General features: G+C 41.6%; 1 protein-coding gene across 1 annotated transcript; it reads left to right on the top strand.

The window, feature by feature from the left end:
• Nucleotides 1-663: 663 nt before the first annotated feature.
• Nucleotides 664-25591, top strand: LOC139454519 (uncharacterized). Its single transcript, XM_071236285.1, has 10 exons — nt 664-1161; nt 4479-4586; nt 14768-14878; nt 15601-15714; nt 16154-16267; nt 17526-17642; nt 18260-18404; nt 19934-20206; nt 20994-21159; nt 25435-25591. Exons 1-10 carry the CDS (start codon nt 720-722, stop codon nt 25528-25530), a joined length of 1686 nt encoding a protein of 561 aa, XP_071092386.1. The 5' UTR covers nt 664-719; the 3' UTR covers nt 25531-25591.
• Nucleotides 25592-26300: the final 709 nt, after the last annotated feature.

Below are 26300 nucleotides of genomic sequence, written 5' to 3' on the forward strand. Positions count from 1 at the left end.
GAAACATGTCGGCAAGATAAATTCGTTGTACAGTATCACTCGGGGTATATGAGGTTTTATATGCGTCCCTCGTTGGGTTTTATACCATTCGTCTCAGACTCGTGATATAAAACCCTATAGCCCTCGTGAATCTGCAACAACTTACAGTGTTATCTGAAGAAAGATCATGTAAAAATACATCAAGAGATAAGGTACACATGTAACATTCACAGGAATACCTTTGATAAAAAGCTAATGCCAAGTATGACAACTCATGCATTTTATGAAGCATACATTGAAAAAGAGCATTAATGAATATGAGTACACATTTCGAACATAGCAATTCCACGTGCCGTGTATCAACGCGTTACATGGGCGGGTACAGAGGGGGTGCGGGTGTGCGCACCCACCCTTTTTATTTCGAAAGAAATCTTTATTTCTGTATAAATTACCACCAAAGACAATAAATAGATCGTGCAATTGTGCACCCACCCTTTTCAAAAAAGCTGTATCCGCCCATAAGTTAGCTATATGATGTCACTCAATGCCTTGCATCGGGTATGTGTGCAAACCCACGTTAAAATGCTTCGAGAAATCTCTGTGAAGAATTCCAAAGCCATCCCAGCAAAAAGTTCAACCGGTACTTCTTTATCTCGAACCACGTGGAGCTTACGGTATAGTCAGGTTTGGCTGGAGCGGTAATTGTGGGTCTTTTAGCATTGGACTCTGCTGTATGTACAATGTGGTGGGCAACGCTGCTGGGTTTGATGGTCGTGCAGGTCGTCCACGGGGAGGGGCCCTTCGATTACACGATCCATCAGTTCGAGGGACACTGCGACCCAGATGGGAAGTGCACCTACACGTTACAGATTCCTGCTCACGAAGCTTTGGAGAACCCCGGCGTCGTGGACAACAGAACGGCGTCGGCCATTGTGTCTCATCTTGAACGCCACGACCATCAGATTCTTCAGCTGCTGTCGTATTTCGGGGGTAATGACACTGGCTCAGACACGAACATTATAGAGGAGCTGGAGGGTTTAAAGAAAAACAACCAAAGACTGGAGAACCTGGTCCAGGTGTTGGTTGGTGAGACTGCCTCGCTGCAGACTGAGAACCGCAACCTACAGACAGACTTGGAGAATTTGAACAACAGTCTGGCTGGCAAGATCGTTATTGGAGGAGGTGGGTGGTTGCTGTTGGCAGAACACTGAAAATAGTTTCCTGGCCTGTGCTAGGTATCACACGTTTTCGTTCACCCGTCTTGGGAAAAGATATTAGAATACACCCACGTTACCTTATACATGACGAAAAAGGTCAGAATTGGCGTTCATTATGAGCATTGCACTAAATGAATGTCTCCAAATAATGACGTAGTGCACATGGATGAATGACTCCAAATAATGACGTATTGCACTTGACTCCAAATAATGACGTATTGCACTTGGATGAATGTCTCCAAATAATGACGTATTGCACTTGGATGAATGTCTCCAAATAATGACGTATTGCACTTGGATGAATGACTCCAAATAATGACGTATTGCACTTGGATGAATGACTCCAAATAATGACGTATTGCACTTGGATGAATGACTCCAAATAATGACGTATTGCACTTGGATGAATGACTCCAAATAATGACGTATTGCACTTGGATGAATGTCTCCAAATAATGACGTATTGCACTTGGATGAATGTCTCCAAATAATGACGTATTGCACTTGGATGAATGACTCCAAATAATGACGTATTGCACTTGGATGAATGACTCCAAATAATGACGTATTGCGCTTGTATGAATGTCTCCAAATAATGACGTATTGCACTTGGATGAATGTCTCCAAATAATGACGTATTGCACTTGGATGAATGTCTCCAAATAATGACGTATTGCACTTGGATGAATGTCTCCAAATAATGACGTATTGCATTTGGATGAATGACTCCAAATGATGACGTATTGTACTTGGATGAATGTCTCCAAATAATGAGGTATTGCACTTGGATGAATGACTCCAAACAATGACGTATTGCACTTGGATGAATGTCTTGTGATTATTTTTAAATACGGCCGTTAAATAGTCCAAAAAGCTGGAACGGTCGTCCAGTCCAGTTGAGATGAAGTCGAGGCACCACAGACACAAAATCGAGCCTAATAGCTTTGTTAATAGCTTCCGACTCAAATTTACCACCAAGATATTATTGCTGAGAACAAAATTTGTCCCGTTTCGCTGACATACTGTTTCATTTCACTCGCTACAAACTGCTGACGCTATATTAAATAAATTTTATTAATCAATTAATCCACGTAGATCGGTAGCAAATTTCTTACTAGGCTCTTCAAAACCGGCCCGAAATCCAGTACACGATTACATTAGTATTATGCCCTACAGTCAAAGTTTTGTCATTTTGTCTAATAACCGGAGTTACACTCCGTTCTGACGACGCACCTTATCGCCTCCGTGTCAACAACCTGGTAATATGTAGGTTATCTCCCATTGGCAGGTACTCGCGTTCATCTGAACCTCATCTGTGTTCGTGTACTGGGTACCCATCAGAGCTCATCCAGGTTCCCTTGACCATGGGTCAGCGCTGTGGGTACCCGGATATTATTTCTCAGATTACCAATTCTATGTTGAAATAGCTTATTGAACACCATCGTCTATCACATCTTTCCATCCCAAGTGTAATCATTGAAACATGTACGGAACAGATAGGCTGTATGGTGAGTGAGTGAGGGATTTGTATTATGCTGCTTTGCGTTGTATATCAGTTCCATTTAAGCCTGTCAGCTTGATGTCTAAGATGTTTGAAACTTTGGTAGATCCACGAGAATGGTGCTCGATGGTTTTGACCAGCGGATCCTGGAGCGACGCACTCTTCACTCATTTTGGTTGATTCATTCTATGACACAGAGGCATGAAACATATTTTTCATGTTGTTATGAACATAATTCGTATTTTAGAGTTATTGACTGATTCATCAAGTTTACCCCTTGAGTATGACATCTTTCCTTGTGGGGACATGGGTGGCCGAGTTAACTGTGCAGAGTTGTGTCCCTTTGGCGTGCCAGAAATCTATGATTGTGGGTTCGAATCCCGGTTTATATTTCTAGATCTATCAGCACCATACAATGCTCATGGATTTAAACGATGTGGCAAATGATACTTCGGGCTTTCCTCCCACATCAAGTTTACAAGCTGTAATATAACTGAAACATGTTCACAGTGGCGTTAAACCAAACTTACTCACTCATTTTTCTTGACGATGACGAAGATTAAGAACGTCCACGTTATGAAAGTCATAGCACGCGTGTTGCAACCAAGCCAGGGAGCAGGGTCTAGTGCTAAGTGTTTGATATTGCGGAAAGCTGTTAAACTTCACTCTAGTCAAGGTCAAGTAGTATTCGGTAAATTTTTACATAACGTCTGTCTTGCTGTTAGTGCTATCCGCTTGTATTTTAAGGTTACCGGAAATAGTTTTCAGATTGTGTAAGTGCAAATGGTTTGAGTAGGAAGAAAGATGTGTGTGCCTTTGGATATATTCGTCATAAGATTTCATAGAAGGCGTCATTACTAAGTGACATTGTTAATCTACTAAGATGACACAATGAATTTTCTGCGCCCTTGACCCCAGTTAGAGATGTATATAAAAGTAAATACACGGTAACTCCTGCTGATCGGAAACCGTCAAAATCTTACCTAGTTATCCTTGACCCCCTCCATAGTCTAGTAGACGGTCATATGTTGGCGGTCGGTAAATAACCGAGTCTGGACCAGACAATACCCTGATTGACATCATGAGCATCGATCTACGCAATTGAGATACGATGATATGCATCAGCCATCAGTCTGACAACCCGATCCCGTTAGTCGCCTTTTACGACAAACACAGTCGCCTCGTTCGGCAGGCATGGGTTGCTGAAAACCTTTCCTCTATCCGGATCTTCAGACTCGATTATTTACAAACCACCGTCATATAGCTGGACTATTGCTGAGTGCGGCGTTAAACAACAAACCAACCAACCAACCAACCAATAAAACCCAACGCTGGACGCACAAAACAAAACCCCATGTTCCCCTTGTTATCCTGCTACAACAAATAATAAACGCTGACTTGACATATTGGCACACGAGATAAATTACACTACGAGTTACTCAAGTTCGATGGCCTGTGAAATTTGTATCCGATTATTAATACACTTATTGGAGAAGAGTCGTAAGCTGTGCTTTGGGTTTAACTCTTGCTCTTGGACATATGTCAATTGCCGAATCTGTATAAGCGGCTTGAACCTACATTGTTGATGAGAACATGCAATGCTCCATTATCATGCAAACATATCTTGACGTTCATCGTGTTACATTTGTATGAGGGCGCATCAATAACATAGTGACACACAAAAGAAAATTTGAAAAAAAGAGTAAAAAACAAAGATCGAATGTATTCTCTGTAAGCACATAGTTCTGTGATTGATGTTACTACTGTGCTGCCTCCCACAGACTACTGCGCTTCCGCCCCATGCAAGAACAGCGCCATCTGCCAGAACCTCAACGACCGCTACATCTGCGTCTGCCGCACCGGCTACACCGGACACAACTGTGAAACAGGTATGGATTCTGTTTTTATCAAGAACAGGAAGCCAGAACGACGTTAAGAAGCGTCGAGGCGACCCAGATATATTTAGGCCTACACTAACCCAGATATATTTAGGCCTACACTAACCCAGATATATTTAGGCCTACACTAACCCAGATATATTTAGGCCTACACTTACCCAGATATATTTAGGCCTACACTTACCCAGGTATATTTAGGCCTACACCAACCCAGATGTTTAGGCCTAAACCAACCCAGATGTGTAGGGCTAAGTCAACCCAAATGTTTAGGCCTAAACCAACCCAGATATATTTAGGCCTACACTTACCCATATATATTTAGGCCTACACTAACCCAGGTATATTTAGGCCTAAACCAACCCAGATGTGTAGGGCTAAGTCAACCCAGATGTTTAGGCCTAAACCAATCCAGATATATAGGCCTAAACGAACCCAGATATATTTAGGCCTAAACCAACCCAGATATATAGGCCTAAACCAACCCAGATATATTAAGGCCTAAACTAACCCAGATATATTTAGGCCTAAACCAACCCAGATATATTTAGGCCTACACCAACCCAGATATATAGGCCTAAACCAACCCAGATATATTTAGGCCCTACACTAACCCAGATATATTTAGGCCTTAACCAACCCAGATGTGTGGGGCTAAGTCAACCCAGATATATAGGCCTAAACCAACCCAGATATATTTGGCCTACACTAACCCAGATATATTTAGACCAAAACCAACCCGGATATATTTAGGCCTACACCAATCCAGATGTGTATGGCTAAGTCAACCCAGATATATTTAGGCCTAAACCAACCCAGATATATTTAGGCCTAAACCAACCCAGATGTGTAGGGCTAAGTCAACCCAGATATATTTAGGCCTAAACCAACCCAGATGTGTAGGCCTAAGTCAACCCAGATGTTTAGGCCTAAATCAACCGAGATGTTACTTGTATGTTTCAACTTGATGTCCTTAGGTCTCTCTGTGCGTTACGAGCGTGACTGTTGTGGTGGTTATCCTTCGAATACTTCGTTGTATTTGTCATATCCCCTCGATGTTTTTATATAATGGCTCGTGGGTATGTTGGGGTGTGACAGATCCCAGTACCATAAGCCACACATAACATGAGGCGGGGGTTGTGAGACAGCGTTGGTTGTGTGATTGTGGGTCGGTGTTCATACTGTCAACCACTAGTTTGCCTGACCCAAGCCTATGTTCAGACAAAAGTGACACACATGGAATATTGCTAACAACATTCAGTCCTAGAGCCCCCTTCATAGGAGTAGTCTCTATGCTGGGATATTGATAACCCAAACTTGGCATGGAGGGTTGTACATATATATCACAGGATCGTAATTCGGCTGACCTGTCATTGGTTCGTAGTGATGTTACCATCAGGTTTTCGCTCTGTGTCGGTGAACTTAATGTGACATTAGATGCTGGAACAGCCTAACGGGATTCCGACCAGTAGTAGTCCTCAGGAACCAATGCGTGTTGTCAGAGTGTACTAAACTAGATTGAGAGGTCGGGCTCTTTGACTTATCATGGCGTCCTGCTCTTCCAACAGTGTGGAGCGCTGATCATGTTTCATGCCTGGCCCCGACTCCATTATTAAACCAATACTACAGCACTTTAGTGCTTAAAATGTCATTTTGGAATCATTTAGAAAGAAACTGTCAACATGTGTATCATGTGACAAAAATATATATCCACCATATTTTTAAACAGTAACATGTTATCTTCACAGGTAAACGTGCTATGGGAATAGAGTGAAAACAACTGTGTGAAATTTACTAGGCAAAAACGACTCTCACATTTGATGTTGAACTCCAATATTTAAATACATATGTCAACAGGAGGCCCTATCATGACAGTGAAACATAAGAAACAACAGAAGGGAATATCTTAATGTGGTCGACATGACAGTAAAACATAAGAAACAACATAGGGAAATATCTTAATCTTTCTTCATAAATAAACTTGTTAATTCAAAATCTAAAAATGGCATCCAGTTATATCCAGATCTAATAGAAATATTTTTTTACTTTTTGCTGACGATGTTGTCCTTTTTCTGATTCGGTAATTGGTCTTCAACGTCAAATCAATATTTTGGAAAAATATTGTGACAAGTGGTCACTGTCCGTCAATCTAAATAAAACTAAAGTTCTTGTTTTTAAAGGCGGTGGGAAATTATCAAAATTAGAGAAATGGATATACAAGGATACACATATAGACATATACTTACATTGAAATATTGTTTACTAGGAATTTGAGTTGGAATAAATATCTAGAATCTACATTTGTTAAAGCTAAGAAAGTGTTGATGTCAATCCTACAAAGTTTGTTGAAATATGATAATCTGCCTTGTAATTTATACTTTCAAATTTTTGATACAAAGATAATGCCAATTTTACTTTATGGATCAGAAATATGGGGTTAAAGAAAATATGAGTGTATAGAAAAAAATCATCTTTATGCGTGTAAACGTGTAATTGGGGTTCGATCCTCCACCCCAAATGACATTGTACTTGGGGAATGTGGCAGGTATCCATTGTATATATCTTCTCTTAAGCGCTGTGTAACTTATTGGTTAAAACTAACGACTCTTCCATCCACGCGATACCCAGTAAAAGCCTATAACATGGTGTTCTATCTCGATCAAAATGCCAGTCACTCAAAAAAAAATAATTGGGCAACAAGTATCAAAATCACCCTTTTCAGTTAAGGCCTTGGATACGCATGGGTGGATCATGGTGTTGGAAATGTCAAGATGTTTATGTCATTACTACTCAAAAGAGCTAAAGATTGGTTTGAGCAAATGTGGATAGAAAAACTAAGAAATAGCAAATGTACATATACCTATTCTCTCTTCAAACAACAATATATATACTCGAAGAATATCTAATATCTGTTACAATAAAGAAGCTTCGAGTATCGCTAGCACAGTTCAGAGCAGGATATTATGATTTAAAGATATATAAAGGTATATTTAAAAAGTCTAAAAATATATGTACATCTTGTAACCTTAATGTTGCAGAAAATGAGTATCATTATTTTATGCTTGTATGTAAACTCTATCTTCAATTAAGAAACAAGTATATTCCAAAGAAGTTTACATCTTATCTGAATATCAATTTGCTTTGCATACTCATGTCAACCTCAAATATTACTTTATTACAAAATATTGCATTGTAACATACATCATGCATTTTAGTTGGAAGAAACACGCATACCTTGTAAATACGTTGAACTATGGGCCTATGGCCTTTCAGTTTGCAATGAATAAACAATGTGACTGTCACATTTGATATGTTGAACTCAAATATTTAAATATATATGTCAATAGGAGGCCCTATCATTGGAAACAACATAAGGACATATCTTAATGTGGTCGACATAGCCGTAAAACATAAGAAACAACGTAGGGATATATCTTAATATGGTCGACATGGCAGTAAAATATAAGAAACAACATAGGGAAATATCTTAATATGGTCGACATGGCAGTAAAACATAAGAAACAACATAAGGAAATATCTTAATGTGGTCGACATGGCAGTAAAACATAAGAAACAACATAAGGAAATATCTTAATATGGTCGACATGGCAGTAAAATATAAGAAACAACATAAGGAAATATCTTAATATGGTCGACATGGCAGTAAAACATAAGAAACAACATAAGGAAATATCTTAATGTGGTCGACATGACAGTAAAACATAAGAAACAACATAAGGAAATATCTTAATGTGGTCGACATGACAGTAAAACATAAGAAACAACATAAGGAAATATCTTAAAGGTGGTCGACATGACGTCAAACACAGGAAACAACATTGGGGCATATCTTAATGAATGCATCGGCCGACATGACGTCAAACATAGGAAACAACATCAAGCACATACCTTAAAGGTGGTCGACATGACGTCAAACACAGGAAACAACATTGGGGCATATCTTAATGAATGCATCGGCCGACATGACGTCAAACATAGGAAACAACATGGGAGCATATCTTTATGTGGTCGACATGACGTCTAACATATGAAACAACATGGAGGCATATCTTCATATCCTCCCATATTAGGAGCCAATTCCATTTAAGATGGGACAAAATCCTCAAAGATGAACTGGAAAATTGAAGCCGAGGGGCTATGAATACCAATCAGCCGTGTTTACTAGCTGTGAGGTGTTAACTATGCGCAAAGTAGGATATTGCCATAGTTTACCGTTATGTTCGGTTGTCCGGACGACAGACATGGTGGTATTAGCAGCTTCTGCCTCGGTGTCTTCATCGGTGCGGCGTTTTGGCGATGAAATCATAATAGTGTCCATAAACAGGAAATGTTGGCCATTGACCTGCCTACACAGCAATACCAGCATGTTCACGGCAGAATTTCTGCATATAGCATGTAGGTAAAATTTACCAAGGGTGTAGTCGATTATTATCTATTGTGGAGGATTTTGTATATCACATCGTCCCTCATATGAAACATTTAAGCTGAAGATAATTAACCTAACAACCTAATCTGTAATGATTCCATGATAGTTTTACGTCAACATGGTTGCTAGCTCGCTTATATAGGTATAAAGAGTACAAGACCACGTGGCACTAAGAAATATGTAATGTATTGTCTCTTTTGTGGTGTTTTGATACGTCATCAGTTATTTTGAACTCTACATACAAGTCTTGTAAATAAGAAGCGTCAACGCTAAGGAATAATCAGTCTCGATTATCTGCTAAAACAGATTCCATTGCACATGGCAAATTAGCGGTGAAACTGTATGAATGGATCACTGATGACACCAGGTGTTCGCGAAAAACACCCCCGCCAGCACCCGCTATCCGCCACTCACGAAATAAAAATCAACATTTGTACTGTTTAATCACAACGCACATCTGGTCGTGTAACGTGGCCAAAGGTTCTACTTGGAATTTTATTACTCATACAGAATTCATTGAACGTATTTCGACACCAAGCCACTTTCCGGTAAAATTGATAAAAAACGTGTTAATATAAGGGTAACGCTATTTTTCAGGGCATTATCATTTGAAGAAGCCCGAGGTCTTCCATTAACTGTCAGTTGCAAATGATAATGCCCTGAAAAATAGCATTACCGTTATTATAGCTAAAATGGATGGAATTTGTTATCAAATATAAAGAAACAACAATATCGGTTTTGAAACATTTACTGCAATCGACACAAATGTCACTGACCCACTTTTACAAATATGGAAACGTCATAGAACAAACCAGATGACGTCACTATTGAACGTGACGTCACCTATCCCTATCCTATGATGTCACCTAACAACGGGCGTGATAATGGCCCGTCGTCAAGCAATACGAGTGGCCCGCTCATTTTTGATGACATTCGGGCGGTCTTATGATAATTCTATCCATTTTAGCCATAAAAAATAAATATTTAGCTTATTCTAGAAAACGTTCCTCAACAAAATGTAGACATTGATGGCCAAGACCGAAAGTCGTTTCACTCGATACAAACATATCGCACAAACGCAACCCCTCCACTATTATCTAAAATCCTCAACACAATTACACCCTGGTGGCAATGATGTTAGGCTGTGATATGACAATTATACCCCTGAACGATTACTTCATCCTCTTGCGCTGCGAGGGAGAACATGGCAGAAAACAAACCCCGATTATTCATGGAGAATTAGTTGAGAAATAATTATAGACTGCTTAACGCGTTATTCTAAGCCTAATCATCTGTGCATCTGCTAACTCCGTCCCAGAACACAACCTAGGAATAGTCCTGTTGGCAGGGCTCACATCAAGGTAACCTCGGTGTGTGTATAGGTATTTTATCTGCGGCACGCGTTATATAAGCGTGCAGCTGTAATTCCGCCAACTCGTGGACATTCGTATGGACACAAAGGGGTCAGTGGACATTCACGTAGACATACAGGAGTCCATGGACATTCACGTAGACATACAGGCGTCAATAGCAATTCTCACGGGCATACAGGGACCCATAGACATTCACATGACATACAGGAGTCCATGGACAATCACATGGACATACAGGGACCCATGGATATTCACATGGACATACAGGGACCCATGGACATCCACATGACATACAGGAGTCCATGGACATTCACATGACATACAGGGGCCCATGGACATTCACATGACATACAGGAGTCCATGGACATTCACATGGACATGCAGGGACCCATGGACATTCACATGACCTACAGGGGCCCTTGGACATTCACATGACATACAGGGGCCCATGGACATTCACATGACATACAGGGGCCCATGGACATTCACATGACATACAGGGGCCCATGGATATTCACACGGACATACAGGAGTCCATGGACATTCACATGACATACAGGGACCCATGGACATTCACATGACATACAGGAGTCCATGGACATTCACATGACATACAGGGGCCCATGGACATTCACATGACATACAGGGACCCATGGACATTCACATGACATACAGGGGCCCATGGACATTCACATGACCTACAGGGGCCCATGGACATTCACATGACATACAGGGGACCATGGACATTCACACGGACATACAGGGGCACTCTGATATTGCCTTGTCCTTTCATATTTCATCATTTCAAAATTCATTTCATTTTAAGCACGAGTATTTCAGGTATTGGTCTTTCACAAGGTATTATAAACTTCACAACCACCGCCTCTTATAGCAGATGTCTACCCTGCCTTGTAATCTGGAGCCCCGAACCAGCACTACAGGCGGAAATATCTATTTCAAGTCGATCGATAGATTTCGCAAAAAAATTCAGGACAATAGATGGAGTCGTACTTTTTACAATTACAAATTAATTTCAGCAAAAACGGTATCTGAAATCGATAAAACCAGGTAAAAAAGACACATCTCGTAAATCAATAACAATTATTACGATCGTAATTTACATAATGCCATAAGTGATGGGAAACAGGACGTATCCGGGAGGTTATCCCTAAGAGGATGCCTCGCTATGTTTTCGGCTCTCATGTAGTTGTTCTTTACCGGTTCATGTTTCTCCGCCAAGTTTCTTGCCTCCGTTAGATCGGCGTTGTTAATCCGGTATCGATTTTCGGCTGATAAATCATCTTTGTTTCGCCACGTAAATGTCGCTCCTGCCGGCCGTATTTCGTAACCGACATTTGATTGTTATTACATTCATTTATTTCCACCATGACCAATAGACCGCCTCCGTGTTCTAGTGGATATGTCCGGAGAACGGAAGGTTGGGGGTTCGCTTCCTGGCCGCGCCTTCCAAAACACGTTAAAAGATAGTACTTGTTGTTTCCCTGCCTGGCGCTCGGCATGAAAGAGATTAAACTGTATACTGTGTCTGAGCAGGGTACCCGTGGGTACGACATGGTAGCTCAGTGGACTAGCACTATTAAGCCGGCATTAGTCCGGACTAGTACAAACAGCCACTTGTGAGGTTAGAATAGGTCTTCAGCAACCCATGCTTGTCGTAAAAGGCGACTATGCTTGCTGTAGTATAAGAGGCTCGCTGACTCGCTGACTCGGTTGATGCATGTCATCGTATCCCAATTGCATAGCTCGAAGCTCATGATGTCAATCACTGGATTGTCTGGTCCAGAATCGTTTAGTTACAGACCGCAGACATATAGCTGGAATATTGCGGCGTTAAACAACAAACAAACAGCCACACACGCACGCACGCACGCACGAGCAATGATCTAAAACGCGACACTGAGCCTCTTTTAGCTCACCTCCATGGTGAAATGTTCGAAATCCAAGAATGTGGGGATCTAATGACCATATGGTTAAAATGGTTTACATTGCCGTCGGTATGTTTTGAAATTCCACAAGGCATTTGGAAGAGCTCACATTAAGTGAGGAATGTGATTATGAAACGTGGGACGAATCTGCGAGGCTATTTTGTACGCACCTTGCTTCCGATGCCAAGGTGAAAAAATAACGCCTATAATTATACCGGTATCATGTTCTACATAGACTTGGAGGTTATCACGCGAGTGTGTTTGGGGATATTTACCATCCCTAAACACACAAGCGTGATAACCTCTTTATCATATAATGTCATTCTTTAATTCTGTGCTTCAAAATCGCTTTCCCTCTCTCACAAGCATTACCGAAACATTGCGAGTTTTCCTGGAATGCGCGCATTAATATTTATTACGTCACAGGGTAAGTGATGTGTCAGTCGGACAGTGACAGTAGCCAATATAGTTCCAACTGAAATCTGTTTCTTATACAGTGGCGAAGCAACATATACGCAAAACAATTGTTTTTAATTGCCTTTCGCGGCAATCCATCGGTCTGTCCGTCAGACTGCCCTTTGTCAAAGGGAAGCTACTCTAACCCTAGTCTATGAGACGTCACGGCCACGGTCAGACGTTGACAGTCGGTCTGTCCGGTCATAACGATAAGAAGTGTAGTCAGATGTACACACAGCGACAAAACGAAACAAGGTAACAATTCAAACATATTTCGGCCAAATCCAACTATTTTAATTTGTGGAGGAGGTTTCAAGGCGCAAAGGTCTACAAGCACAGATATGACTACTGATCCTGCTTGGCTAGGCCTCGTGCCCTCGCCAAATTGTTTCGAAATTTATATCTCCAAAGTTGCCAAAACTTATAAAATGCCTAAGCTACGTCACAGTTAGACACAGATTTTCAGTATATTAGACTGTTCTTTTGATAATGATAGCAATTATCCCTGTAGTTTATCAAGATTCCCGATGGTTAATTCTGACTCGATCGCCGAATGACAAGGGCGACGCCATGTTTGTTTATAAACAGTGAAAGTAGTCCCTACTTGACCTTTGATATTTGCATCTCTATCCGCATATGACCCCAACGGATATCGTTTTTATCCGTTGGCTTTATCCTGCCGAGACACCTACCCATTATATGATAAAAGGTTTTATGTGTAACAGTATATTTGAAACTAAAGACACGAGGTGGAAGAATCGTTCTGACATTTTCACAATTTTTTAAAGTAAAATTGAAAACAGCCATATAGTTTCCAAACAAGGAAAAAATAAAACATAGCGCCATTGAAGAAATGTTATCAAAACAGCACAGCAGCATTGAAATTTAAACTTGCAGACCACACGTGTGTTCTAAATCACAAAGAACAACGAAGAAAGAAGCGTGCTTTATTTCACGATAAAACATTCTTCTATAAATTTGCAGATAATCGACTTGCAAAATGTGAGAATATGAGGGAAAGACCAAACTTAATCTCGCTGTTCATAAAAGGACTTGTCCGACATTGCCGAGGTCGGATTCTATTCAGATAATCATTATTATTTAAATACGGGTAAAAAAAATTAAAGCTTGTGCATTTTATTAACACCCTTAAAGAGGCTGTACATAATATTGATATCTCATACAAGAAATAAACGACTCGTGGTCGTTGTTTATCCTACAATAAAACACTGAGAATTTTCTCACTGCAGTGTTTTGTTGTACATTAAACAACTCCCACTCGTTCTTTGCGATTTGACCGCCTCCGTGGTCTAGTGGTAGAGCGTCCGCCCGGAGAGCGGAAGGTCCGAGATTCGATCCCTGGCCGCGTCATACCAAAAGACGTTAAAGGATGGTATTTGTTGTTACCCTGTCTGGGGCTCGGCATTAAGGGGCTAAAACAAGGACTGGTCAGCTCGGAGTCAGTATACTGTGTCTGAGTGGGGTATTCATGTTAAACTGCGGCATGGTATCTCAGTGAGCTAGCACTATAAATCAAGCAGCCACACACACACACAGACACACACACAGACACACACACACACACACACACACACACACACACACACACGTGCAAGCACGTCGCTATATAAGTGCAATAATCTTGGACGCGACGTTAAACCATATTACACCTCACCTTCTTTGCGATTTATCGCGTAGCTATCTTATATTACGCAATATAACCCGCAGTGTTATGGGTGTTCTTTAACTTCTTTTGAATAGTAAGTAGTACTTATGAGTACTGGAAGTACAGAGTGGGGTTGAATTGGAGCGTCCATTTTGTCGGGTCGAATTCTTTAACTATTTGTTGCCACTGAGATACGAAGTCAGTAATATGCTTTCTCGCGAGCAAGAGCTTTAATGTCTCAGGTTTTGTGTTTTTCTGGAATGCAAATAGTTCTCCTTATTCTTCAGACATCGACGAGTGTGATGCTACCCCCTGTGAACATGGCAACTGTACCGACATGGTCGGGGACTTCCACTGCACCTGTCAAAATGGATTCACTGGTCGCAACTGCAGCATCAGTACGTGTGGTGTTGGTGGATGGCATCACGAAACACTCAACACACATTTAATATTAACATTAACTAATATTTTCCCCATGGGTACAAAGCCGTATTTGAACAATGTCTTATAGGTTTCGTCGAATACACTGGCCAACTAGACCATTGCAAGTAAAAGTTCATCAGGGACAGATATTTTAGACTTTTTGGGTTGTCAGTTGAAAATATTTGATATATATTTTGGTAATTATACAATACAATATATGTATCAGGCAATTTTCCTTCTCGTAATGATATTGGTACATGACCAAACCATGAATTCTCTGTTACTTGTAAAATATATTCTAATTTTCACATTTGGTACATTGAGATCTAGGAATTACTAAACTGACCGGAAAAGGAAAGTATACAGCCATGTTTGATGGTGGCCAATATAATACAAATAAGACATTCGAGAGTGATGTGTTTGGGCATTATTGCTGTGTTTTGGAACTTTAGTTGCAGCGTTTCCGCAACTGTTTCAGCCTGGTAAAGTTTTGACAACGTTCGTAAATCTTTTGTCAAATTTTCATGTTTATACTTTCGTTTTACCCGTCAGTTTGTTTATCTTTCAGTTTGAAATACTTTTCTCTCAACGATACTACTTTATATTTGGATATATATTAACGGTTATGTTATATGATTTGACATCTATTATTTATAATCACGAACTCACTTTTGCCATGCCTTCTTTCTCTTTGCAGATATTAACGAATGCGCGGGCAATCCTTGCGGCGATGGCGGCCACTGCACAGATCTGATTGCCCGCTATGTGTGTATCTGTGAACCTGGCTTCTCCGGCTCCAGCTGTGAAATCAGTGAGTGAGTGAGTGAGTGAGTGAGTGAGTGAGTGAGTGAGTGAGTGAGTGAGTGAGTTTTGGTCGATACTATTTATCAAATGTGTGAGAGTGCGAGTTTAACTCCACTTTGAAGTGAGTTTGGTTTTACGCCGCTTTCAGCAATATTCTAGCATTATCACGGCGGGGGACACCAGAAATGGGCTTCACACATTGTACCTATGTGGGGAATCGAACCCGGGTCTTCGAGCGTGACGAGCAAACGTTTTAACCACTAGGCTACCCGACGCCCATCGTGACGTTTGCAGAAACCCACGACCACAGATGGTGCTGACAGACACATGAAGACTATCAGTCCCATCTGGGATTCGAACCCACAATCAGCGGATCGCGACACAGCCTAGGGGCGTCATTTCCACGAAATTATTTGGCTTTAAAGCAACGAGTTATTCCTCTGCAGATATCAACGAGTGCCTCTCTGGACCTTGCGTTAACGGAGGTTTCTGTCTGGATGACATCAACGGCTACTACTGCGCATGTCCGCCGGGTTTCAGCGGAGTCAATTGTGAAGAAGGTGAGGATCTGATCACCCACTATATATTTGTATACAATGTACCTGTGTCTTGACCAGTGCAAATAGTTTCTTATCATGCTAAAATTAAGGTAGTCACGTCAGTGTAAATGTTGCATGGTTATGTCAATGGTATGGTTGTCTGAGGACGTCAATGTGAAGATGCCCTGATGTTTCCAATTTAAGGGTTGTCTGAGGACGCCAATGTAAGTATGGCTTGATAATGCCTATGTAAGGATGGCTTCATAATGCCAGTGTGAAGATGGTCTGATAATGTCAATGAAAGTATGGTCTGATTATGTCAATATAAGTATGGTCTGATAATGTCAATATAAGTATGGTCTGATAATGTCAATATAAGTATGGTCTGATAATGACAATATAAGTATGGTCTGATAATGTCAATATAAGTATGGTCTGATAATGTCAATGTAAGTATGGTCTGATAATGTCAATATAAGTATGGTCTGATAATGCCAATGTAAGTATGGTCTGATTATGTCAATGTAAGTATGATCTGATAATGTCAATATAAGTATGGTCTGATATTGTCAATATAAGTATGGTCTGATAATGTCAATATAAATATGGTCTGATAATGCCAATATAAGTATGGACTGATAATGGCAATGTAAAGATGGTCTGATAATGCCAATATAAGTATGGCCTGATAATGGCAATGTAAAGATGGTCTGATAATGCCAATATAAGTATGGTCTGATAATGTCAATATAAGTATGGTCTGATAATGCCAATATAAGTATGGCCTGATAATGGCAATGTAAAGATGGTCTGATAATGCCAATATAAGTATGGACTGATAATGCCAATGTAAGAATGTTCTGATAACGTAAGGATGGTTGCATATTGTCATTTTGAAGATGGTCGGATAATGTCAATGCGAAGGTGGTGTGATAACGTCAGAGTAGAGTTGTCTGATGCAGCAAATGTAAATGTTATCTGATGCTCCCTGTTTGAAAGTTATCTTTTGGTGCCATTGTGTAAAAAGGGACTACGATGTTGAAGCTTTGAGTCAACGTGATGCCAATCAAGGAACATGCACATTGCTTCTGTAAAAGACGCAACCCTACCAGAATCAAATGCTGGTTATTAAAATGTGTTGTTTTATGCTGTCATGATTCCATTCCGTGTCATCCTAAGTTAAATTGGTCGACAGCCAGATTAAATCTGAAGCAATGTCAGCACGGCTCACTGTGACGCTCTGAACACTAACGTACTCTTTACTTCTGTTTGTATTCAGATTTCGACGAGTGCCTTGCTGCCAACCCATGCGTGTACGGCGTGTGTGTCAACACCCACGGCAGCTACAGCTGCAACTGCACCTACCCCGAGATCACCGGCAACTACTGTGAGGAGAGTACGTACACCTCCAATACCTTTCACATCACGAACATTGGTCTAAAACTTCCTACACAAGAACTATGTTTCGTAAGGTTTAACGACTAGGCTGTCCAAAGAGACAGGATGCATGCTAGGAACTGACCTTTCATATCTAATAAGGTTGAACTTTTTAAGTGTTTACCTTAATAGTGTTACGCTAGTATTATTTTGGCATTAGATAAGATTTTGTGTAAGTCAATATATATATTTTATATTTTGACATAAAGTTGTCGGTTTAGTGGAAATAGTGTAAGTTTTTAACTATTTTTACAGAAATGTGTAATTGTATGAACTTTTTATTTTATTGAGGGGTATGTTCTCTTTGTAATGTGACCAGATTCTATACACAGTGCAATTATTTTTTAAAACGTTACCATTTTTGTTGTTTATCTTATCTTTTTAATAACCCCTCAGAGAGAGAGAGAGAGCTGTCGGAAAACTAAACAAATGTCAGACTACTATTTTATTTTCTGGTTGTATATTTTGGTTCGAATCCGTTAATCGAAAGTTTAAAAGTGTTGCCTTCGTGTCCTAAAGTGTAGCCTATTTGTGATACATCAAGCGTGTCTGTCTATATCCACCCCGTCACCACAGCTCCAGAAAACAACTGTTGGGACCTCCGCAAGTACCAGAACATCACCGCTGACGGCGTGTACTCGATGAAGGCCCCCGGCGGTGGCGAGGTCCTCGGCAACTGCGACATGACCACTGACAACGGCGGTTGGACCAACTTCCTCAGGTACTTTTTCCGGCTGTTTATATAAATAAATACGACTAAATAAATGATAAGAAAAATGATAAGAAATTTCTTATAATGTCCGAGTTCATTGTAGATTCGACCCGTGAAGATCTGGGGCAGAACAGGTCTTCAGCAACCCATGCTTGCTGTAAAAGGCGACTATGCTTGTCGTAAAAGGCGACTTACGGGATCTGGTGGTCAGGCTCGCTGATTTGGTTGATGCATGTCATAGATCCCAATTGCGTGGGTCGATGCTCATGATATCAATCACTGGACTGTCTGGTCCAGACACGATTATTTAGCTGGAATATTGCTGAGTGCGGCGTTAAACAACAAACCAACCAACCAACCAACATTGTACGATTCCGACTGTATTGAAACATGTGTTTATGAATATCTATCAAATAGTGATGATACCAGGTGTTCACGAAAACGTAAATATTTCCTGTCCCACAGATGGCAACCGTCAAAAACACCTGCAAAGGCAAGTCAACACAATCTCGTGTCATTACGACCAAAGGACGTATTGAGAGATTATCAAAAACGTTTGAAACATCGTGTGTAGACCTGATCCTCCATTCTCGTGGGTTTCACCAAACAATCTACGACCTTCATCAGTGTGGGTGCTCTCTAACATTAAAGCGACGTTGAGCGCGGTGGGGTAGCTTACGGCCTTGTCACACTACAACGTATAGCAGTAACGTATGGCGACGTATGATAATTTTTGCCAAAACGCCGGCAACGCTGAAACACGCTATGGATAAGTTAGGTGTAAGTTGTATACGTTAAAAGCACGCTGGCATACGTTGAAGTACGCATGCACAAAATGTTCTGCGTATGGAAACGTATTAACCTTTGACATATCTAGACTGCTCTCGCTTTTCGTGGTAATTTGATGAATGGGTGTACACTACTAGTTATACTACTACCGTTTTAGGCACTTTCCCCCTACCCTGAGCGCGCTAGTCATACGTTACTCATACACTGGGCATACGTTGAACACACAAGACACACGCTGACAGTACGCTTTTATACGCTTTCATAAGTTATGTATGAGTCAGTGATACGCTACTAATACGTTAGACATGCGTTACATATACGGTGAACTCGTTATGTATACGCTATGAATACGCCAACATCATGGTTTTTCGATGAAAACTCGACGTATTACAGCGTACTGAATGTCTTTTTCACGCTAGGTGCAAGTTACTCTAAAACGTTGTAGTGTGGCAGGACCATTAGTGGTTAGAGTTCGCTCGTCACCCGAAGACCCAGGTTCCATTCTCACATGGGCCCAACGTGTTGAGTCCATTTCTGATGTCCTCACTCTCTCACTCACTCACTCACTCACTCACTCACTCACTCACTCACTGATTTCACAGCTGGAGCCGGAGAAGCCAGGTTCACAGAAAAACACATAGTGGGCAATCAGATCTGTGCAGTGGCCGCCATCGCCGCAAGGATTGCCCGCGCATTCGTTAATATCTACGACGACGTTAAACTTCACTCACTCACTTATTCATTATCAGGCGTGTTAGTGACCACGTGGACTTCAACCGGACGTGGCACGAGTACAGGTTCGGGTTTGGTATCCTGTCATCTGACTACTGGTGGGGCAACGAGCTTCTCGAGGCCTTCCTGCAGCAGGAGCCGATGGAGATGCGAGTGGACTTGTACGACTGGGACGGCAACAGCGCCTACGCTTCCTACAACGCCTTCTCTCTGTCTAATGAAACGAACTCCTACACTATCCATCTCGGAAATTACACTGGTGATGCGGGTGACCCTTTCAACTTCCCATCGTGAGTAGAACGTACTTCCTCTGCAGTCGGTAGGTTCTCAATAAATGAAAGGACAAAACTCTTTTCAGAATCGGGGGCACGGGTGGCCCAGGCTGATTCGCTGTGGAGAGTTGCGTCCCTTGGGCACGCCAGAATCCTATGATTGTGGGTTCGAATCCCGGTTCGCCTCGAGTATGTTTCTAGGTTTGTCAGCACCATACCCGTGCTCGTGGGTGTCCCGTCACTTCGGTCTTTCTTCCCACATTAAGCTGACACGCCGTGATAAAACTGGAATAATGTTAAAAACGGCGTTAAACCCAATTCACTCACTCACACACTTTTCAGAATCATAACTAAATTACGACTGTACGTAAGCAGCTGTTTATGAATCAGTATGAAAGAGTGATGATACCAGGTGTTCGCGAAAAGATGAGCCCCACAGTAACACCGTCACAAACACATGCAGAGGCAAGTCAATTGTTTACCTGAAATTATACGGGAACATATGGTACAAATCAAAATAGGGAATTGCATCAGTCACAACTAGGGCACTTCTTTTTTTTTTAAAAAGGCAGGTCGAATTTTGATTTAATGTTCTCATTGTTAAATTTCTTAACCGCTTATTATCGGGACGGGTTACGTAAAAACTGCGGAACGCGCGTGTGTGGTTGTGGGTGTGGTTATGGGTACGGTGTGAAAACTAAAACCATGATTGAAAACTATCATTTAGGATACAATCTTACATCACAGGTTCATCAAACCCTTCACATATCGTAGTTATCTGTTGTCCTGTCCGTCTTGTCTTCAGGTCCAGATTCGCCCAGAACAATATCCCCTTCTCCACCTGGGACCGCGACAACGACAACCACAGCAAGAACTGCGGCCTCATGTACGGCAGCGGCTTCTGGTACAACCAGTGCTGGGCTGCCAACCCTACCGGCAAATACTACAACCAAGGATTCTACACCGCCCCCGTAAGTACTGGTGCCATGCCACAGTTATCTACAGTCCATCTTCCCGAGGCAAGGGAGTTAACTGACTATAAAAGTCCAGTTTCCACCCTTGCCGAACTAGGCTGGTATTATGGAGTTACATTTTGTCTGGACTAACGAGTCTATGCATAGTCGCGCACCGAAATCAAAATCCGGTTCGTAAACTGTCGTGCAGATTTCGATCGATTGCAGGATTTGCAAAGCATGTGCACCGCCAACTCGTTGTCAGCAGATATTTTCCAAATCTTTTCATGTTTTTAATCAAGGTGCTCACGTGATTTGATGCATTTCGCGATGAAAGACCCGTTTTATCACAATATAGATCTTGATTATCGATCAGATTGTCCTGACTGAGCGCCACCATTTTGTGTGAAGCAAACGCAAGTGATACGAGAGGTGGAATCTGATTGGTCCATAGGAGAGGCTTAGAAGGGACATAATTGGTAATAGCCACTGGTGGCGCAACGATAGAGCCGAGTAATTCCAGCCTTGTTCGGCAAGGGTGGAAACTGGACTAAGTCAGTCAATTCCTTTGCTCGGGAAGATGTGTACAGTCCTGCGAGTCGGCTGATCTTACCTTTACTAGGGGGGCGGTCGGGTAGCCTAGTGGTTAAAGCGTTAGCTCGTTACGCCGAAGACCCGGGTTCGATTCCCGACATTGGTACAATGTGTGAAGCCCATTTCTGGTGTGCCCCGCCGTGTGATTGCTGGAATATTGCAAAAAGCGGCGTAAAACCAAACTCACTCACTCACTCACCTTTGCTAGGGACAAGGATCCACAGTCGATCACGAAGGTCCAGTCAATGTTGTGAAGGATCCATTGTCCGAACCATTGTAGTTCGGGTTATCATTACCGTCTACACTGGTACATCTGACCTTGACCTGTGTTAGTGTCCCCTTTCACTTTGTACTCCCCAGGATGATTTGGTTGGTTTGTTGTTTTACGCCGCACTCAGCAAAATTTCAGCTATAAGACGGCGGTCTGTAAATAATCGAGTCTGGACCAGACAGTTCAGTCATTGACATCATGAACATCGATCCACGCAATTGGGATCGATGACATGCATCAACCAAGTCAGCGAGCCTGACCACTCGATACCGTTAGTCGCCTTGTACGGCAAGCATGGGTTGCGGAAGACCTATTCTATCCCGGATCTTCACGGGTCCCCCCGGGATAAAGTTGGGGTCGTTGTGGATCCGCTGGTAGGGTGTTCAAATCAATTTCGGCACCACATCTAATACGCATGCACGCATGCATGCATGCGTGCACGCACACATATACACACACCTATGTTTATTAATCGCCCGTTGAAGATACCACTATTTAAAAGCAATAAGCTGTTATTACTAAGTTACATCGCATGCGTATTTACTGCCTGTCTTAGTTTCACTTACAAATAATTGAAAACTCGCGAGGCTTCTTCAATGACATTGAAACATGTTCCCACAGTACATAAGCACGCGCTTCGGTATTATACAATGTGTAATACGGCTGTGATAAATGTAATAAATGTATTTATCACCCCAAACTGGCTTCCACAAGAGATATCGCTACAATGAAGCAGACGATTGCGACGTCATCGTTACCATGACGTCACAATCAAATAACGACACTAATCACTCTTCCACGGGAGCATGTTAATTGTACTTTTTACACTCATGTCACTGCTTAATAATATTCCCAAAGTGAAAAGGTTGGAAGAATGACTTGGGATGATAAATAAGATTTCACCCTCGAGGTCGCAATTTGATGACGTCATAAATTATTTTTGAGAGGGAGTTGTCCCCGTAGATGCAGCTGAGCAACGGAGATAAATGCAATGGCCGCATCCGAAAGGGGAGGGATATGACAATCGGTATTGGGAGAAAAAGCACTGTGCACATTGTGAGAATATGCGGGAAAGACCAAATTTACCAGCCACTGACTTTTCCGACATTTCCGTTGTTAGAATCTATTCAGAGAGTCGTGATTATGTTTGTGCGGGTAAATATCATTAAAGCTCGTACATTCTATTAACATCCGTAAGAGGCTGTACAAAATAAACTTATCTCATATGAGAAATAAACGACTCGTGGTTGTTGTTTATCGAACATTAAGCACTTCAGGGATAAACCACTCGGGGCTGTGCCCCTCATGGTTTATTCTCCCAGCAGTGTTTTATTGTTAGATAAACAACTCGTCGTTTATTTCTTAAATATATCAACACGAGCCGATAAAAGATTAAAACTCCGTGGCTTTATATATAATCTAAAGCCGTTTTGTAAGTAAAATGTGTTCAAAGTAAAATGTGTTCAAAGCGACGTTTACCCGACTGACGCCATCGTCTAAATGCAACTGAGTATCCTTGGATACATCTTGAACTTCTGCCTGAACTGTGCCTCAACAGTAATATAGATCACGGATAGACTTGCGACAGACACGGCTTTATTATTAAATAATGTTCATCAGCTGCATTGCTGAGATGGAGAATCTGACCGGAGACAATGTCCTAGCAATTAATGTCAGTTAGTATCCAAAGGCGTTAACTGCTTGTCGTGACTGTCACACATGGCTGTCTAGTGGACAACTGTAGGAGGTCCCCGCCATGTAGTAGGTGACCGTGTTTGTGCTGTGTCTACTTGCTGTTGTGTTGTAGATCACCATGTGTGTGCTGTGTCTAATTACTGTTGTGTTGTAGATCGCCATGTGTGTGCTGTGTCTACTTGCTGTTGTGTTGTAGATCGCCATGTGTGTGCTGTGTCTACTTGCTGTTGTGTTGGAGATCTCAATGTGTGTACTGTGTCTAGTTGCTGTTGTGTTGTAGATCGCCATGTGTGTGATGTGTCTAATTACTGTTGTGTTGTAGATCGCCATGTGTTTGCTGTGTCTACTTCCTGTTGTGTTGTAGATGCCATGTGTGTGCTGTGTCTAATAACTGTTGTGTTGTAGATCGCCATGTGTGTGCTGTGTCTACTTGCTGTTGTGTTGTAGATCGCCATGTGTGTGCTGTGTCTACTTGCTGCCATGTTGTAGATCGCCATGTGTGTGCTGTGTCTACTTGCTGCCATGTTGTAGATCTCCATGTGTGTGCTGTGTCTACTTCCTGTTGTGTTGTAGATGCCATGAGTGTGCTGTGTCTACTTCCTGTTATGTTGTAGATCGCCATGAGTGTGTTGTGTCTACTTCCTGTTGTGTTGTAGATCGCCATATGTGCGCCGTGTCTACTTGCTGTTGTGTTGTAGATCGCCATGTGCCATGGTGTAGATCGCCATGTTCAGTATACATCTGTATGTCGATATGCTGCAATGCGAGCCTTATGTGAAACTGAGACGTTGTCTTTGTGTAGAGGGTAATAATTTAACAAAGTGGCTTAACGACTTGACTAAAACTTGCGTGGATTGCAAATAGATCCTGATCTAGTGTGTTTTAAATCATAACAACCCCATGGGAAATCCGGGACAGAAATATCCTCAGCACCCATGCCTTTCCTTAGAGGTGAGTAGACATGTGGTATAACGTCGCGCTCAAGATTATTTCACTTATATAGCGACATGCAAGCACGAGTGTGTGGCTGCTTGTACTAGCCGGAATGTCGGTTTAATAATGCCAGAACATTGAGACACCATACCGCCACCTAACCTGGAAACCCCTTCAGACACACCATACTGACTCCAAGCCGACCAGTGTTGTTTTATCCCATAATGCCATCCGCCAGGAAGGGTAACAAGTACCATCTTTTTCACGTCTGGTTGGTCCAGACGTGGTTCCATGATGAACAGGCCTTGTTTTTGTTTGTTTATTTGTTTGTTTGTTGTTTAACGCCGTACTCAGCAGTATTCCAGCTATATGAAGTCGGTCTGTAAATAATCGAGTCGGGACCAGACAATCCAGTGATTGACATCATGAACATCGATCCACGCATTTGAGATCGATGACGTGCATCAAACAAGTCAGTGCACTTGATCACCCAATGACGTTAGTCACCTCTTACGACAAGCATAGTCGCCTTTTACGGCAAGCATGGGTTGCTGAAGACAAATTGTAGCCCAGATCGTCACAGGCATCGGGATAAGGTGGAAACAAGGCAGTAACATGGTGTATACAAACGTCCACCACAGTCACTTGGTCCTTATAAATTTTCAGATTAATATAATTGGCGATTATATATGTCACTCTGCTGGCATTTGTTATAAAACGGTTTGTCAAATTCAATATTTTGGACGCAGTTCATTTCGTTCTTGTCACAGGCTTGTGTAACTGTGTTTTCTATTCCTCAGATCCATAATGGCGTGGAGTGGTGGCCATGGAAACGAGACCGGTATTCGCTCCGGAAAGTGGAGATGAAGTTCCGCCCCATCGGTGCCAAAATGTAGACGCCTGTCTTAAATACATATTTCACTGTAACCATGGTAATAAAGCGTTTGCAACGGGTAATGCATGACATATACACTCGACAATTGTTATAATGATTGTTGAGTGAGTGAGGAAAATTGTAATGAAGGATTGAGTGAGAAATGTTGTAATGAAGGATTGTGGAGTGAGGAAAATTGTAATGAAGGATTGAGTGAGAAAAGTTGTAATGAAGGATTGTTGAGTGAGGAAAATTTTAATGAAGGATTGTTGAATGAGGAAAATTGTAATGAAGGATTGAGTGAGAAAAGTTGTAATGAAGGATTGTGGAGTGAGGAAAATTGTAATGAAGGATTGTGGAGTGAGGAAAATTGTAATGAAGGATTGAGGAGTGAGGAAAATTGTAATGAAGGATTGTGGAGTGAGGAAAAATGTAATGAAGGATTGAGTGAGAAAAGTTGTAATGAAGGATTGTGGAGTGAGGAAAATTGTAATGAAGGATTGTGGAGTGAGGAAAATTTTAATGAAGGATTGTTGAATGAGAGTTAGCGGGGGGTGGGAGTCACCAGAAGTGGGCTTTACACACTTTACCCATGTTGAGAATTGAACCCATGTTATGTGAATAAGCCGACGCTTGAACCACTACACTAGTGCCCCTGCCCTTGAGTGCATCAGACAGGAGCCACATCCCTGTTTACATGTACTGCTTCAATGTCATTAATAAATGTTCTGCTAACAGCCAACGCACAAAGGTTTGGTGACGGGTTTAAAAGCAAATTTGTAAACAAAATAT

This window comes from Haliotis cracherodii, unplaced genomic scaffold (genome assembly GCF_022045235.1).
Source record: "Haliotis cracherodii isolate W230 unplaced genomic scaffold, xgHalCrac1.p SCAF_10, whole genome shotgun sequence".
In the NCBI taxonomy this organism is placed as follows: domain Eukaryota; kingdom Metazoa; phylum Mollusca; class Gastropoda; order Lepetellida; family Haliotidae; genus Haliotis; species Haliotis cracherodii.